We start from the raw sequence: 14,844 nt of genomic DNA on the forward strand, positions 1-14,844 counted from the left end.
TTTTAAAATTAAACCAACTCTTTATTTAAAGCATCTATTGAACTGACGGCACATTCACTCTTCTGCTGTTAAGTCATGCCAAACAACAATTTAATCTTCAAGATTCTTGTGTGTAATCACTTCTTTATAATACAAAAAGCAGTCTTTCACACCTTAGTTTTTTAACTTGGTATCTTACCCGAAACTTCTCACTACACAAAACAGCTTGAACTGTCTGAATCTTCTCTACAGGGAAGTAGAGTTCAGCATGCTTGTCATAGTGAAAAATATTCTGCAAGTTGTCCAAAACCTTACAGCTGATTGAAGAAAATAAAATCAACCCGTGAAGTTATATGACTTCAAGTCTGCAACCAGCTGGTGATTACAACAGTGCTGGAGATCTTGAGCCCTGTGAAATACTACTCAAACAATTACAAGTTACAACTCAGTAATACAACAGACTTATACTTAGGGCTCATTTTGAGATCAGAGTCTTTGCATGTAGTCACCTGAACAGTAAAAACCAATTTGTCACATTCTAGACCTATACCCTGAATTACCAATTTTACATAGGCTAAGGAGCCCAGAATGACTCCAAAGTGTTTCATACTTTTAAGCCCAAAAAGACTTAAAACAAATGAGCCTGATGCCAGCTGAAAACAGAAGTTAAACCGTGTAACTGGTACAAAATTAATTACATTCCACAAACGCAATCTTGTTTGTTTTGTTGGTGGTGGTTTTTGTTTAAATATTCAATGTCTCCTTAGTCAAGTGCATCATCAACATATGATGTTAAACAATGATTAATGATTAATACAATTTTCTACCACAACAGGTTATCAACCATCAAAGAACATAATCCAACACTTGCAGTTTCTGGTGGAAAAGTAGACTTACTATTCTGGAACAGCTATAGGCATCTAGTCAGTCTGTATCAAGTGATTGATAAAATGCTATTTTCCTCTTGCTTAAACAAGAGGGAAAGTGGCTTCCCTTCTCATCTGAATTTCCTGACCTTCAATGAGAAGGAAGAGTTAAAAGCAAGCAGGTCAGTAAATGTATTATTAATATCCCCTAAAGCAGTATCCCCTCAACTGCAAAAAAAAAGTTCAATTTGAAGACAACGCCTTGTTAGCATATTACAAATCTCTGGTTGCCTTCCAAACAAAATGCAGAAACAGATTACCATAAGACAATGGTATTCAAAAGTATGCAACATTCATGAAGTAACAAAACATCCCACTAAACATTTTATATCAGCATCTGATATTACTAAGCAGCGTTCTGTAACTTCATTTATTTGGGATGTACATGAAATCACACTGTTAACACACTTGTAACTATCTTTGGAAGCCTATTTTCTAGTTGTATAGTGAATATTTTTCTGCAGTGTTTAATTGATAGCTGTGCTAAAGTTAGTGAACACAAAATTGGCATGTTATCCGTAAGTAAAGCGATAAGGTGGCTTTATGCACAGAAAATACGGAGGCTTCTATTTGCTAATAACCAGGTAAAAGCAAGACTTTAAAACTTAGTGTTTGCTAATAGGAGATCTAGAATAGTTTACTACAAATCCTTACCACCCTGTAAATACCCCCTTATTAATAAAAACAAGTGCCAAATTGTTACAGGGCCCAAAAATATCTGAAAAAATATCACCAATTGTTTACCTTTGTCTAGACTTTGCAAGACTAATCATTTTCAGATAAAAACAACAATGTGCAAAAGTTCCTAACATTATATGCTAGGAATAACAAGTGCTACCAATAAATTCTGCTAAGATGAAACCAGAAAACGTAAAATAGCAAAGTCATCCTCATACCTGGAGCAGTCACAGTGAAGATCCTGAACTATCCTGTAATTCACCTGCATGAAGCAGCTTCTTCCCCTCTACAAGTTGAAATAACTAAGCTTTGCCTTCTACACCTCAGTGATACTAGGTAAAATATACACTGACATTTAGAAAAACGTGGTTTCATTGGTGCTTACAGTATCTTCAGACCTACCACTTTATATAAATTTGCTTAAATAGTTCAGATAAATACTTTTCTTTTTGTCAGCCTTCTTTGGCCACATGTACCATTCTGCTAGTCACAAACACTGTGTTCAGAAAGTGCTTCCTGTGAAAACTGCTTCAAATAAATGAGTTAACCTTGCAAAATCTAGCTTCCCACATGTACTTTGTTAACCCTGCATTACGCAGCCCCATATTTACAAAATACTTAGAAACTTTACATCTAACATTTACCTTACAAAAAGTGCAATTCTCTCACCCCATGTTATGGGGTAACAACATTCTTCATAAATTCTACAGAATAGCAGCCTATGATAAGCAAATAAGGTGCTTAGCTTATGCCCAGGATCTAACTGGTTAAGTACCACCAGGAAGTATTTTGTATAGGCAAACTTCTTTCCCATCTACTGCCGGAGTGGTGCCACAGCTAGGTTTGCAAGCTCAATGAGAGCCAAAGCACCATGCATACGTTCACGCTGTTCCTGGAGGCGGCGGCGAGCAGCTGAGTGAGCACTGTTTTTCTCTTCGTCATCCTCTTCGTCAGACTGAAGATACTCCATCGGGTCCTGCTGTTCCTGATCGGTTTTCTGAATTGCTTTACTTTTCAAAGCAGGAGCACGCTGTTCTCTAGTCTCCCAGTATCTACAAAATCAAGTGTGATGAACGTTTTTGAAATACATTCAACTCATGTGCCAACCCAGGCAAAGCTGGCAAAAAGACACAAGAGCTTTTTTTTTTTTTTTTTTTTTAACTTGGCACATGACTGAGCACTGCACTTTGTTTTATCTTTCAGCCCTTATATGGTAGTATTTAAGCTGTCAGAAACCCACATTTGAAACGCGAAAAGGGAAGTGCCCAAGCAAACATCTGTGACAGATGCCCCATGGTATCCCCAACAGGCTACCTGTGTGTACACAATTCATGTCCCTCATATAAGCGCAAATTCAGCTGGAAGGCTGCAGTACTAGGAAGTTATTAGCAAGTGTTATTCAAGCAAAAATAAACATTTAAGCAGAGAAAATAAAATGAAATTAAAAAAAAAACCAGAAAACACAATTCTCATGAGGAACTTTGTCTCAACTTAGAGTCAATAGTTCTTAAAGGAAAGGAAAGGCTGGACCAAGTAATGCTAGAGGCACATCTGATTCTGGTTTGTTTTCTTTTGTTTTTTTCCTCCTAGGAATAAAGTGCTTTCTCAGGCCACTTTTACGACTATGTAGACAAAGATCACACCATAAGGGAACTTACTTTGCTAGCCACTCAGCCACAGCTTTATTGTCAGCTGTCTGTTTTTCACTCAGTCTGTCAGTGAGTTCTTCCCTCTTCAGACGGGCATACGGATGTTTGGGGCAGTGACGGTTTGCATGCGTGAATCTGCTCAGACAGCCTTAAAAACACAAAATGCCAAAGAAAGACATGTTAAGGAAAGCAGTCTACCGCCGAGCAAGCATAACATCTGTGGGAGGAAGAGGCTGCGAAATCCAGCCTTCCTCACTACAGAAGAGCATAGATACAGGTGAAAACAACTAGTTGCAAGGTTTGTAACACACCCAATCATTTTATACATCAGTATCAACTGACAACATCACTGGTAACATCGTATAGTAACATATGCAGACCTTCCATACACACTTGGATGATTATGCAGATTGTCTGGCTACTCTCCGCTCTAGAAGCTCTTCCAAAGTTAAGAGCCAAAGCTTGCTGATGTGCACACATTTACGGTACTAGGCTGACGCTAATTCTGAAAGCCGCGGGTCATTCTCTGGCTCACCATTCTCTGAGCAGACGAAAGGCTTCTCCCCTGTGTGGAGGCGCTGGTGAGTTTTGAGCTGCCCACTCTGAACAAAGGCTTTCCCGCAGTCTGGGTAGTCACACAAATAAGGCCTTTCACCTTAAAAATAATAACAGAAAAGATTTGTGAAAGCTGTGTATAAAAGAAGAGTCATAGTATCCAGTGGTCATCTTTGGCTTGAGATTTGCACAAGCAAGCTCTTCATTTACCCAGTCAGGCACTTCTGTCTACTCAGAAAGCCTTAGTGTACCAGACAGCCAAGATCCACTTTTACCACACAGAGATATCCAATGCTACTGGCTAACACTTTTTTTTTCCTCCATAGAAATGATGAAGTTACAGTTTTTCCACATATTTTTTGATTTAAGACTCTTGCAGAGTACTACACAAGCTTTGTCCCATGAAACTATGCACCTGCAGAGCAGGAAACATATGAAGTGAAATAAATAAAGTAACGTAATTCAGGTTGTAGCCTTATATATATTATCATTAACATAGGTTGAACTGGGGTAAAATAACCGAGGTCAACAATATAGCAACGTACGAAGTTGCAGAAGTATCTCACTATAGTTTCCGTAGACTATTTGAAAAAAGTTGGATAAGTGAAGGTAGCAAGAGAAGCTTATGCCAGCCAAAAAAGCTTTCTTCAACCAGCTATCAAAAATGACTTCTCCGTGTGAACTTCACCAAGAACTCAGATGACAAATATTTCCTCTGTCTCAAGAGAACTGCAGGTGTGCCAGGCCACCACTGCTCAGAAAGGACGACAAAATGAGGTTAACCATGACTTACTAAGTCAGAAGAGTAACACCAGGCTAAGCCCTGCACAACCAAGCAATCCGTATTTAACATGGAAGTTCGACACCTAACGTAAGCAAGTGAAGTGAAAACATCTTTTGACCAAAGAGCACGAGGAAACTCATGCTTAGTGTTAGTAACGAGATTTGCCTTATGCACTTGAGTCAGAAGAAGAGACTGTGGGAGCCAAAGTTTTTCACTTTGTTGTGTTGGTATTGTGAACCATGACAATTCACACCTTGCAAAAAAAAAAAAAAAAACAAAAAACCACTCCTGCAGCTTGAAGGAAAATGTATTTGATTGGAATGAAAAACAGCGTTTCCCTTTAACTTCTAGTTCATGTGGGTATTGAGCGAGTTGATGCTGGATCTCAATTTCACTGTAAGTTACTTCTAGAGCTGCTTTGCGTGTGCAGATCGGTAAATCAGCGTGACAACCTCCACGGCGGAAAGCAGACTCCAAGCAAGCAGCCGGTAGGACGGACAGGCGGACCAGTGACTTCAAGCATCTCAACTTTTTGCTCAGCACTTCAGCCACACAGCATTAGGCCGTACACGCCGCGGGAGGTTTCTACAAGCTACTTTCTCTTCCGATGGCTACGCTGTAAGTGCTGCTTGAGAAACGCGCAGGCAGGGAGGCAGCAGGGGCGGTAAAGGACCGTTGGCAGGCACAGCACCGCAAGGTGAGGGAGGGACGGGACGGGACGCCCCTCTTACTGCCACCCCCGCTTACCGGTGTGCGTCCGCTTGTGCGCCTGCAGCGACTTCTCCCTGGGGAACACCCTGTTGCAGACGTTGCAGCGGATCCTGCTGGACGAGAGCTCCCCTTCGCTGATGAGGTCCCGCACCGTGTCCGCCCGCGGCCGGCCGCGCCTTATCCCGTCCTGCGTTCGGGCAGACGGAGACGGCGCTGAGGAGAGCCGCCCCCCCCCCCCCCCGCCCACACCCCCACGCCCGTCCCGGGGCCGCGGCGGGCGGTCGCCAGGCGGCAGCAGCGCGGCCGTTACCCGCCGCCGAGGAGGCCGTTACCCGCCGCCGCGACCGTTGGGGGCGCGCCCCCCCCCGGCCCCGGGCCCGGCCCTGCCCCCCCCCCCCCCTCCGCCCGGGCGCGCGCGCGGAAGTGAGCTCACTTTAAATCTCCGCGCGGAGGCGGGCGCGGCGCCGGCCCCCCCTTTAACTCCCCTCGCTCCCTCCCTTCCCCCTCCCCCCCCCCTCACCTTGAGGTGCCGGTGCCCGCCGCCGCCGCTGTCCGTGCTGCCGGCCTCCTCCTCGTCCCGGGCGGCGTCCGCGGCCGCCCCGCCGCGGGGCTGCTGCGCGGGCTCGGAGGCGGCGGAGGAGGCGGAGGCGGCGGCGGCGGCGGTGCCGGGGCTGGGGCTGAGGGTGACGTTGTGCGCGTTCTCGCCCCAGCGCCACGGGTACACCATGAAGTCGCTGAAGCCGGGGCTGGTGGGCACGGGCGGGGCGGGCGCCGGCTCCTCGCCGCCGCCCCGCCGCGGGGACGGCTTGATGGGGGTGGTCCTGATGACGGACACCAGCACGCGCTGCGGGGAGTCCTGGCAGAAGATCACCGGCGGGGCCGCCGCCGCCGCTGCCGCAGGAGGAGGAGGAGGAGGAGGAGGAGGACGCTCCGCCATCGGGGCGGAGGGGAGCCGCGGGGGGAGCCGCGCTGATGGGGCGCTGGGGTGGCGCGGCCGCCTGCTGTCGCCGCCCGGGCCCGCCTCAGCCGCTCATCGCCGGCTGCCGGAGGGGGTCTCGGTGTCTGCCCCACGCGCGCGACCCTGTCCCCGAGCGGAGCACGCGAGGTCAGCAGCAGCAGCAGCAGGGGCGGTGGCCGGCGGCCATAGCGCCCCGCGCGCACCTCTGCGAAGCGGCCCCGGTCCCGGCGACGCCGCCCGCCCTCCGCGCCCGCAGCCCGGCCCGCACCCCGGGTTTTCCCGCGTTACATTTCGCGCCTGGGCGTGACCAATCACCGAACGCACCCGCGACGTCACGGAGCGGCAGCTCCCCGCGGCCAATCGCCTGGCGAGCGCCCCGCGAGGCCCCGCCTCCCCCCCCGAGGGCGGGGCCCGGGCGGGAGGCGGCCGCCGTCCCGCCGCCCCATTGGGCGGGCGCGGTTCCCACGGGCGGAATTCGAAACGCGGTGGGCTCGCGGGCTGCCGCGCACGCCCCGCCCCCCGCGCCGCGCTCGCCCGCTGATTGGCCGCGCCGGCCGGCGCACGCTGTTGTTATTGCGCCGCCCCCGCACCAATGGCGGCGCGGCGCGGCGCGCGCTGCGTTTAAAGGGGCCGCCGCTGGCGGGAGCGGGGAAGAGGCGCGCGGCGGGGGGGGGGGGGGCGGGGCCGAGGCGCGCGCGTGGCGCGGAGCGGAGCGGGGGGGCGGCCGTTATGGCGGTTGTGAGGCCCGGGGTCGCGTTAATCGAGTTAGCGCTTCCCGTTAAAGCCAGCATTAAAAGCCAGTGTGGGTCATCAGCCTGTGCGGTTAAGTTAACGCGCTAGTTCCGCCTCGCTATCTCACCATCGCAGTTGTGCTAATTGGAGGTTGTGAAAGAAGCAATTTGTACAACAGTCATTATTAGCTAATTTTTGGGATTAATGTCAGGCGCCCCTTCATTATGACTTACAGTTCACAGCTACCTTCTCTAAACTAACGAAAAAGGATCCCTAACTTTTGTTTAGACACAATCGTCTTCATACTAACGACGCTCCAGCTTCTCAAACTTGCTGCTGCGCGCCAAAGTCCTGCCCACGTACTCACCCGGTCTGAGGAGAAAACGCAACACCCTGTAGCCATCGTTTCCAAGATGAGTGAACGGGTTTGCACGTGTTTGGATCTGTGCCACTTGAAACTTCAGCCCTAAGAATCACCTGGAGGAGAAAGTTCCTGTGAGAGGACAATGTGTGCTTGGGGGGAAAAGAAACGACTGATGTATTAAAATAACTGCATCCTGGAAACAAATGGTGTTTAGCTCTTCTAATTTTCCAAAACTGTGTAACTGATGCTGCAAGTGTTATAGGTAGTGTTATAAATGAAGATACAACTCAGCCTGAATTTAGTAATATTTACAGAAGGCAAGCAAACAGTGCCGGGTGCGTGGGGAGTCCACGCTGCAGCGGCACGCACAACCGTCGAACTTTCTGAACATGTAGAACATTGCTTTTACATATTCATAAGAAACCCGAGTACGCCTATACGTATGTGTGACCTGTCCCCGCTTCCTATTGTAATTATCTCGTCCACACCGCAGGGGCGGCTTCGACCGGCTCCCTCTTCTTCTGCGCATGCTCTGCCCCCCCCACGGTTCCCGGCAGCAACAGAATGCGATCGACACCAGCCCATGCGGGGCCGCCTTTTCCCGCGTTGCAAACAACCTCGCCCGGCAACAGCAACCGCCCAGCAACTCCCACGCCTTAACGGAGGGAGAACAAGGAACCCGAGACGGCAAGGCGTCTCCGGAATCACCCTTCTTTGTTCCCTCTCTACTCTTCACATTCCTGGTGGCCTCATCGTTAAGAGTCTGAGGTTATCACCAACCATGGGGCTTGTCGACCCCCATGGCCACGCTCCCACATCTCCCCCTTCTTTATTAACATCAACCATCTTCTTGACGTGAGTTATTACTCCATATATCACCGTAGCTACTGAGAAACTCCAGTGATGGATGGAATTAATGTTACGGTTCCGTACATGAAATTGTAGATATTGTGAATTGGTATAATGCAGTAAGATAGAAGCAAGCAACTAAGTATCTCCATAATTATCCTGTGCTAGCTCAAGGTACCTGTGACATTTTGAAACGATTCCCAAGGGCCTAGCTGCAGATCAACTTCTTTACATGGATTTTGTTAATTTATCTAGTATGAAATAATATATCTTTGTTATGCAAATTAGGAGGCAGTGCAAAAGAAGAAGTGAGCTGATGCCACTTCTGATATCTTAGCTGGTCTGAAAATTAAGAGTTTTGTGCAGTAACGACAACGACCAAGAGGAGAGAAGTGACTCCTTTGTCCAGATCCTGCTACTGGAACAGGAAATGCGTGCACAGCGTGCATGGCGTAAAGGACTTGCTGCTTTTCACTACACGCAACCATGCACATAAAACTAATGGTTAAGGTCACATTGTGTAAAGACAGTCCTAAAAAAATCATCTGAGCTACAGTATCTTAATTGAACGATACTAAATGTGTTTGTTCCTCACAATATTTTGATGACGTTCTATCAACTTAATGTATAAGAGCACTGATATTTTAGTGGTTTAGTTAGTGTAGAAACAAGAGTGCTCTCTCTCAGAGGTAAATTACCAGAATAACGAACCATTGCATGATCTACCGTCAGATCAGATCCTGTTTAACGTTACAGCAAAGAATACCTTTTATTACAACGTAACACAGAAGCGCAGTGAAAAGATAGGGAACAAGCATTCAAAAGAAAACAATAAAAAGTAGCTGTGTTCTATCCATCTAGCTGGACTCAGGAAGAGCATCACGATTCAGGAGTGTGAGGATGCGAAACCCTCTCAGAAATAAATATTAAACATCTGTCTCCCCTAGGATGGTAAATGCTGTGCTTCTTAGTGAAACGGAGTACATACACGTGGTAAGTGCAAGAGGAAATGCTTGAAGCACGCCTCAAACATTTCTAGTGATACCCCAAAGGTCTGACCCGAAAACTTGGAGGCAGCGATGGTCTTCAGGCAGATAAGAGCGAATACTGCACAAATACCATAATGCAAGTGACGTTATTGCCCGTTGTCATCAGGACCCACACCGCAGCGTACCAATAGCTGCCATACCTCTTATCTACCCGCTCACGACTACGTTTTCCCAACTCTGCTTTGTATCAAACCAAATACGCCTTTAAGACGGTACAGTTTCTTACGTTAACTCCGGAGGCTTTTTGGCACGCCCGTGCCCCGCCGGGCTGCGCCCGGAGCCGCCCCCACTCGGGGCGCTGAGGCGGGCAACTGCCGCCCGCCCTGCGGCCTCACGGGGCTCCCGCGCGCCGCTGCGTCCCCATTGGCCGCCGCCCCGCGGCAGGGGGCGGGGCCTCGCGGGAGGCGGGGCCTCGATTGGCCTGCTCGCTCCTGCCATTGCCCAGCCGCGGTCGCGCGTGCCGGCGGCGGGCGGGGCGGGCCGCGCCGATAGGCGGAGTCCGCGCGCCGCCGGCGGCCCCGACGCGCGATTGGCTGGCGAGGCCGGGAAGGGAGGGCGTGGCCACGCCCGGCCCCGCCCCCTCCCCCCCTCCCTCCCCGCGGAGCGGCGGCGGCGGCGGCGCAGCGCGGGTGTGCGTCGCGTCGCGCCGCGATGCAGGAGAGCTTCGGCTGCGCCGTGGCCAACCGCTTCTGCCAGCTGCTGGACGACGAGTCCGACCCCTTCGACATCCTCCGCGAGGCCGAGCGCCGCCGGCAGCAGCGCAAGCAGCGCGACGAGGCGGCGGCGGCGGCGGCCAGGAGGGGCGGCGGCCGGGCGGGCGCCGGCAGGAGGGAGTCCCAGAAGGAGCGCAAGCAGCACGGCGGCACCACCGCCGCCGCCGCCGCCGCCGCCTCCACCGCGCCGCAGCCCGGTACGGGGCGGGGGGAACGGCACTCGGTGTGAATCCTGCGCCGGGAGGGCGGCGGGCGCGGGAGACGCGTCCGGGGGGGGTGCTCGAGGCCAGGCTGGATGGGGCTGTGGGCAGCCTGGGCTGCGGGAGGGGTCCGTGCCCGTGGCGGGGGGGGGGGGGCTGGAATTAAATGCTCTGTAATGCCCCTTCCAGCCCAAACCGCTCCGATTCCTTCAGCGTCAGTACCTTAGGGAAAAAAAAAAAAATTAAAAAAAAAAAAAAGCGTGGTTCTTGCATCGGGGTTAGCATTCCGTCAGGTTCCCCCGCCGCTACCCCTTCTACTGGTTAGGGTTAGCCTGACACCGCCCCGGCCGCAGTTCCTTGACCTTGTGGAGCTGAGAACCTCCCGATGCCGAAGCTGTCCTAATTAACGAGCACCTTTGGAGGGGGTGATCTCGGAAGCTGTCATTTTAGACAGTCGTGCAGAACTTGTCTTTTGGGATTCTTCCGAGATGAGACCGTCATGCGACTGTCAGGGATCCCTGCCTGGAAGACCAATGCTCACGTTAGTACCAGGCTTACTTCATTTTAAGGGCGCTTTGCGGTGGTTTTCAACAGGAGGCAAAGGACCCTGTTCAGCGAACAGCAAAATCAAGTTTCGATGGAAAAGTTCTCTCGCAAGTGCTGGTAGGTGACGGTAGTCTGCCAGGACCATGAAGTACGTGAAGAGCATCCTGCTTCTCTGTAAGGTACCTTAAACAGGTTCTGGACGTACTTCTGTGGCAGTGCACAGTGACCTGCTGGGCTGCCTGAGTATCTTCTGCTACCTTGATGCTGGGAAACCCGCTTTCCCCATGTAGAGACATCAGGCGTGTGCCTTGTTCTACTTCCCTGCTAATTTAAATGGGGAAAAGACTGCTGGCCTATAGCAGGCTTTAGGAAAGTTGAATAGCTTAAGAGTTATTCCCTCGGAAAAAAAAAAAAAACACAAAACACATCACTTTCTCCTTTAAAGCAAGTGGCTATCCTGGATTTTGTATGCTTTTGTGTCTTGGGCTTGTTGTGAGCAGGGACTGCGAATGTGTAGCGCTCAGCATACAAAACGAGGCAGGGAGGTGAGACTTGGGCCTGCCCGTGCGCTTCTGCCACAGGCATCAGCTTTTTATCTGGGCTGTACAAATACATGCACATCTGGTATACAGAATTCAGCCAGAAAACTTCTGGGCACTGTAAAAGATTCTGGGGACTATTGGCTTAATGGGCGACAATGAGTAACTGCTGGGGAAGCTGCTCTTACCAGCTGAATTTTGCATAAAGCCTCTAACGATGGCTGCATTTCCAGAAGAATACACCCTTGTTTGGCAAATAAGCAATCACACACAATATTGATTAAAATGACTGAGTTATGGAACTAATGACTAAACTTGTATTATTTCTCTTAAAATTGATGTAAAAATAATTGTTTCCAGTCTCTCTTAACGATTTTTTTTAAGCTGTCAGATTTGGGGAACAACTCCCTCTAATTTCATTTCACTGATTAGGAATTAAATACCGTAAAGGAGCATCTAGACCCATCTGAACAGCTGAATCAGGTTCTTATATTATGACCAAAGTGACAAAATTAAGTCTTCACTGTACAAGTTTTATCAATTTGTTGGAGTGTATTGCTCGTTTGGGTTACAAAAAGCGTTGTTAAGCTTCACAACTTGTTTTATTGTTGTATTATTTCTTGAAAATTTTAAATCTGAAAATAGTCTTTATCTTAAGAAAGACTTGAAACAAGCCTCAGCCTTCTGTATGACCTTAAACTTGCAATAAGTAGAAAGCTTTAGAGACTGTTTTTGGTGTTAGGTTTTGATGTTGGAGTGGAAGGTTTACTCAGTATTGTTGCAAATCAGCATTTCTGTTTTGCTTAGTTCTTGGCTACCTTTTGCAGAGGAGTTGTAACTTAGTTTCTGGAGATGTTTTCAATTTGAAACAACCTCATGTAAGAGGTCTTTGCCTGATAATTCAGTGCTTTGATCTTTAGAATCCGAACTGTTTGTTATGAGTTGACACAATTACAAGACTATTATTATTTTGTTTTGTTTTGCTACAGAGAAAGAAAACTACTACTTCATAGCCTATCAAAACTTACATTTTTGGCCATAGTGATGTGGTTGTGGCTTTTTTAACTAACCTTATTTTTTTTATTGTTATTCTTTAACTGACTGCTGAGGCTTTGGGTAAGGGCTCTTTGTAGGTATTACAGCTCCTGCAGTTGCGCCACTTAATGTTAGCTCAGTTCATTCTTAGCACAGTGGCCAAACTGCATTTGCCAGCTCTTTATTCAAAAGGCCTTGTTGCAGAGCTTGCATTCTTCAGCAGTCCAGGCAAATTAAATCTGTTGATCATGCAGTAATAAGCTCTGTTCAATTGAAATCTCTAAACCTTTGTTGCTGATACCTCCAGAAGGTTTTCTTCTTTCCTATGCGTTTGATGACCCGTGTAACTTTTAGATGTAGCTCCTGAATACTTAGCGTTTGTCTGAATTTTTAGCTACTTATTTAAGCTAATACGTCATGGAATGTTTCTGGGGAATTTTATCTTATGCTGGCTGTAGTTCTCATATTTTTAAATAATTAATTCCAGTATCATTCTTTCAGATACATAGTCATAAGGGCTGTCCAGAGGGTAGCTGTGGTAGGCAATTCTGTAGTTGGGTACTGGCACGCAAGAAAAGAAAGTATCACCGAATAGAGTCTTAGCTCAGCTTATTTTTCTTTGCTGCGTTGCATGCAATGGCTGAAACCTGTTTTTGTGTTTTGAGAGTGTTATTCTGCAAATCATGTAGTTAGTCCTGCTTTAGTTCACAAAAGCAAATGCTTGAAGGTTTGGAATTAAAGTCACATGGACACGCATGTATGCAAAGGAGAGAAATTTGGTTGTTCATGCATTCCTAATTCAGCTTGTACCCGGAAATATATGAAAATAAGTCCCTGAGAGTGGGAGCTATCTTTTAGTATTTCCAATGACGCAACTTTGTTTTAACGGAAGACCAGCTGTCCGTTTGTATGAGGTGCTGTTTTACTGGGACGGTAATGAAGTAGTGTCTTTACATGGAGCCGTAATTAATTGCAGAGATTCTTGAATTATAGCATAACTTCTCCACTCGCCCTCATTCCAGGCCAACCAGAGCAGTATTCTTCTTGTTGTTTTTGGTTTTTTTTCACTTCATCTTTTCTGAACTGCCACTAAGTTGTGTCTTGTGGCTCGGACTTTTTCTTCAAAAATGGGTTGTTAGTCTGAAAGCTGAGGGAAGAAGTGTCTCTTAGGGGAAAAAAAAAGTGGAAAGGGCAATTTAAATTTATGACTAGTAACTGCTGTTGTTAGCTTTGTTCTAACATCTTAAAAGGCAGTCAAAACTCGCCCGAAAGAGAATTTTTTTGAATAAAGTTTTTCTTTATTTTGTGTGTATGTAGGTGGGTGGCAAGCCTGTGCTGGAAGAACTGTGGGAGGGATAAATAGCTCAAGTTTGCTGATACAAGGTTATTTAGCCCATTAAATTAAAATGGTAGAGTTGCAGAGCAATGGCAATACGTACTCTAAATGAACTATAAGTCCACTTACATTAAGCGTAGAGCAGTATGTAAGGGAGAACACGGGTTAGAGGTGGCGGGCAGCATTGCTGGCTGTACTGCATCATGAATGATTTCTCTAATTCAAACTATTGTAGCTTAGAAAAGAGCAGAGGGTCATTAGGTCTGATACTATTAAAACAGCAGGCTTATTTCCGGCTGCAGTCTGAGAGAAACAGTGTCAGGAATTACTGAGATACCAGTAGCAGGAAAATCAGAAAAATAATTGTCGTGCCCTTGAAAGAATCTCACTTCCCCACTTATTAAAGCGTCTGCTCTTTTCTTCACCTCGGGGGTAGGAAAACTAGAAAAAGCAGGAGCGACAATCATGGCCAAATTTACGGAATAACTTATGTATTGGGAAGACCAAAATTAAGATTTTTGCTCTGAGCAGAGGTACCTAAGCATACGGTGTATGTGGAACTGAAGGTGAGAGATGGAGAAGGCAAAAATGTTCGTTGTTTGTTACTTATGCTTGCTGTCCTTGATTCATTCAGAAAACTTCCGAGCGTAGGCTGTCAAACAGAAAGCGTTTTGTCGTTGCTTTTTCCATCAATTACGTGCTGTAAGATGCATAAATCTTTCATGTAGCTACAGCGGCTGCTCTAATGTTCATCCTACCTGAATGAAAACAGCACTCGCTTTCCCTCTGTTCTGTGCCAGTGCGTGCTGCTGGGGCCAAGGATAAGTGATTCCTGCCTGGGACCTCGTCCCGGGCCGCGCTTGTGGAAACGGAGGGTGGATGCTGCCTTTTCAGCAGGTTTAGGCACTGTCTGTTTTAGTGGGTTGAGTTGGTCTCAGCCTTATGAGAACCCGTAAAATGCTGCGATGCAGTGTTTTGGGCTGGATTTTAGGCCTGAATGCCAGGCTTAGGCGGTCTGAGCATCAGCAGCCTCCATCCCTCTGCCCGGGAGCCGTGTGGCAGCTGCTGCCCTCGGCTGCCCGGCTTCTCAAAGCGGCAGGGCCAGGAGAGGATTTCTGCCGTCGCCTGCAGTGACTGGACGTGGTTGCAAGCTGGGAAATTCAAGGTGTGTGTCTAAATGGAAAACGAGGTCTGCCTCCCAAAAGCTTACCCTTTTTCCCTTAAAAAATAGAATAAGAATG

The 14,844-nt window shown here is 48.2% G+C and overlaps 3 protein-coding genes across 4 annotated transcripts in view; 2 read left to right on the forward strand and 1 right to left on the reverse strand.

Moving 5' to 3' along the window:
• On the reverse strand, positions 1-6,494 carry ZNF367 (zinc finger protein 367). The gene is made up of 5 exons (XM_080573517.1): positions 5,803-6,494; positions 5,319-5,469; positions 3,768-3,887; positions 3,242-3,380; positions 1-2,635 (listed from the first exon to the last, which is right to left on the reverse strand). Exons 1-5 carry the CDS (start codon positions 6,217-6,219, stop codon positions 2,398-2,400), a joined length of 1,065 nt encoding a protein of 354 aa, XP_080429643.1. The 5' UTR covers positions 6,220-6,494; the 3' UTR covers positions 1-2,397.
• Positions 6,255-14,844, forward strand: part of LOC308185429 (uncharacterized protein) — a gene marked incomplete at its 5' end in the record, with an annotated part of 9,223 nt that continues 633 nt past the window's right edge. The window contains one exon of the mRNA XM_080573518.1: positions 6,255-8,191. Coding sequence (XP_080429644.1) covers positions 6,255-7,022 — 768 coding nt within the window. The 3' untranslated portion in view covers positions 7,023-8,191. The remainder of the gene's footprint in view (positions 8,192-14,844) is intronic.
• HABP4 (hyaluronan binding protein 4) overlaps positions 9,812-14,844 on the forward strand; it is a 22,435-nt gene continuing 17,402 nt past the window's right edge. Inside the window, exon 1 of one of the 2 annotated variants that reach the window (XM_080573515.1) lies at positions 9,812-10,144. In XM_080573515.1, the coding sequence (XP_080429641.1) occupies positions 9,886-10,144 (259 nt within the window). In that variant the 5' untranslated portion in view covers positions 9,812-9,885. The remainder of the gene's footprint in view (positions 10,145-14,844) is intronic. The other variant, XM_080573516.1, reaches the window with a different exon arrangement.

This window comes from Anser brachyrhynchus (genome assembly GCF_964034855.1).
Source record: "Anser brachyrhynchus genome assembly, chromosome: Z".
NCBI classification, from domain to species: domain Eukaryota; kingdom Metazoa; phylum Chordata; class Aves; order Anseriformes; family Anatidae; genus Anser; species Anser brachyrhynchus.

Bases quoted from the DNA above. Each gene is read 5' to 3' on its own strand.
- ZNF367 (XM_080573517.1), bottom strand. From the start codon at position 6,219: ATGGCGGAGCGTCCTCCTCCTCCTCCTCCTCCTCCTCCTGCGGCAGCG. The intron at 5,470-5,802 runs GTGAGGGGGGGG...GCCCGAACGCAG, and splicing joins GCGGGCACCGGCACCTCAAG to GACGGGATAAGGCGCGGCCG. The intron at 2,636-3,241 runs GTAAGTTCCCTT...TTGATTTTGTAG, and splicing joins GTGGCTGAGTGGCTAGCAAA to ATACTGGGAGACTAGAGAAC.